Raw genomic sequence first — 2,401 nt, forward strand, 5'->3', positions numbered from 1 at the left:
TCTTCAGATGGCGCCGTCGTCCAACACCCACTGGAAGTTCCACCCGGCCGGCACCGCCTTCCCCTTCATCGATCTCTTCTTCTTCGCGGAGAACCAGGAGTTTGTGTGGGCCCTGACACCCTACACCCGCCACACCTTCCTGTTGCGCAAGGCCGACGTGTTCCCACTGACCACTGGTCGGTTTGAGGGCCTCCAGGTGCCGGTGCCACGCCGCACAGACAAGATCCTGAAGGCGTTGTACCACTTCAGTCGCTGCGAGTCCCGGAGCTCCAACCACAAGACGGGAGAATCTTCCACAGTGGTGGCAGTCCCTTGTACAGACTTGACCTACATGTTTGACATGTACAACCTTGACCCTTGACGCCTGGAATTACCTTGACCTTTGAGGCCTCGAGTTACCTTGACCTTTGAGGTCTGGAATAACATTGACCCTTGACGCCTGGAATTATGTGGGGGGTTTTAGTTTCAGTAAGGTTTTACGGCGCTGGCAAATTCCCAAGGTCATATGAGCGCCAAGGGGAGGATGTCAACAGAGAAGTCCAAACGGGGAATCAGGGTTACTCTGCTCTCCTCTCTCGCTTCAACAGCACAAAGTCTGCTTCGACTATATAGGCACCCAGGAAATACCGGGTTATAAGAGAGTAATAAATATACAAAAGAAGTAGTAGAGGAAAAAAGACGAGATTAAGGATGAGGAAAGAAAAAGCTGCAGTTCCCCGTTTGCAGTTCAGGCACAGTTATGAGCATGACATTGATGAATCAGCCCATTTACAACTCTACTGTGCATAAGAACATGTTCATATCCCCCCTTTGGGAATGGCCTAAAGACAAGTTCAGTCAGTAGCACCTCCCTGGGGGGTTGGAGTTATGTTTGACGTACATGACAATGTACATCATGTACGCCTTTGTTTTACTCTCTCAAAATGTTAGTGAATAGAAGTGAAGATATACATTCAACATACTATGTTATTATTATGATAATGATAAGGATATAGATAATAATGTATATCTGTCAGCGTCTGATAATGAGCAATGTACGAATTTTGAGTCTGAAGTAACCTTCTACTATACCAGCACTGTACTATCACTCAAAACCAGGGGCAGAGATTTGTTTCAGGTATATATACACCTTATACTTATAGAGGCAGAATCCTTCCAGATTTGTACTTGAAATGATTTTTCGTCATTCCATATATAATATTATGTCAGTGTTAGATTTGTGCTGAAACTGTAACTGCTTGGACATTATACAACCAAGACCCAACCAGATTTGTCACTGAAAGATAGCCGACACACATGTATACATGTATATACAATATATCTCTCCATCGTGACTTTGTTTTGTTGAACCCTACTGATCTTTTTTAGCATTGAAATACTCGCACCAACAAATCATAAAATCATTTTGTTTTACACGTATGTATATTATTATAATCTAAACTACATGTAAGTTTTACACATCTTTGATACAAAGCTATCTCAACCCGACGTTGTGATTGACACACAAATGTACAAATACTAAACTCAGGTGCCAGTAGCCTCCCTTGGTAGTTTTTTTTGTTTTTGGGGGTTTTTTTGTTTCTCGGCTGGCACCTTTTGCCACTTGAGCTGCTTACCATTTGCAACTTCTTGTGGCACCCACCAACCACCCACTATGGCTTCTTCTGGATTAGGAGTGCCCCAGAACGGCAGACCAGTCGCTACTTCAGAATTACAAAGTTCTATTTAACATTTTTTGCCGTCTTGAGTTACTAAGACCATGAGGCCAGAGACCAAACGTTCTATCTCCTCTGTCAATATGGCAGGGTTATTCGGAGTCTTTATCAAGATACTCAAACAATTGCTTTCGAAAAAAGCTTGACATGGATGAAACTCCAAATCTTTGACGTCTAATTTCTCCAAACTAGGTACTGAGCAGATAGAACTTTGTTATTCTGAGATAGAATATAGCGCAGTGTTGGGACTCGCAATTCAAAAAAAAAAGTTATGAATGAGTTGGATTCCGCCTCTGTGAGATTGGCCGTTGCGTCCTTAACCCTATCCGTACGTCGTGTTGAACTGTCGTATCCATACGACGTGGGGAACTCTGTACCACCACTTTCCAAAGAGGAAATTTACTCGTTAATCCGATCCGTATGCTTTGCATAGAAGCCTGTCAAAATGATTTTTTTGAGAAATGCTGAAAGTTTCAAAGAGATCTTCGCTCTAGTATTATTCTAAAATGTGAAAAAATACAACCCCGAGGGTACAAGGATAGGGTTAAGAAAAGTATTTAGGGCACCGCTGGTAGATCCTTCTTCTTGTCTTTCCCTCTGTTATTTCTGTCTGTCTGTCTTACCCCAGCACTAAAAGATAATAATTTTTTTAATGTGCTCTTTTTGCTCAATCTCCCCCCTCCCCC

General features: G+C 42.8%; 1 protein-coding gene across 1 annotated transcript in view; it reads left to right on the plus strand.

Annotated features, from left to right (window-relative positions):
- LOC101851052 overlaps nt 1–532 on the plus strand; it is a 10,053-nt gene extending 9,521 nt beyond the window's left edge. Inside the window, exon 3 of the mRNA XM_005101718.3 lies at nt 8–532. Within this exon, the coding sequence (XP_005101775.1) occupies nt 8–361 (354 nt within the window). The 3' untranslated portion in view covers nt 362–532. The remainder of the gene's footprint in view (nt 1–7) is intronic.
- Nucleotides 533–2,401: the final 1,869 nt, after the last annotated feature.

This window comes from Aplysia californica, unplaced genomic scaffold (assembly GCF_000002075.1).
Source record: "Aplysia californica isolate F4 #8 unplaced genomic scaffold, AplCal3.0 scaffold00295, whole genome shotgun sequence".
NCBI lineage: Eukaryota > Metazoa > Mollusca > Gastropoda > Aplysiida > Aplysiidae > Aplysia > Aplysia californica.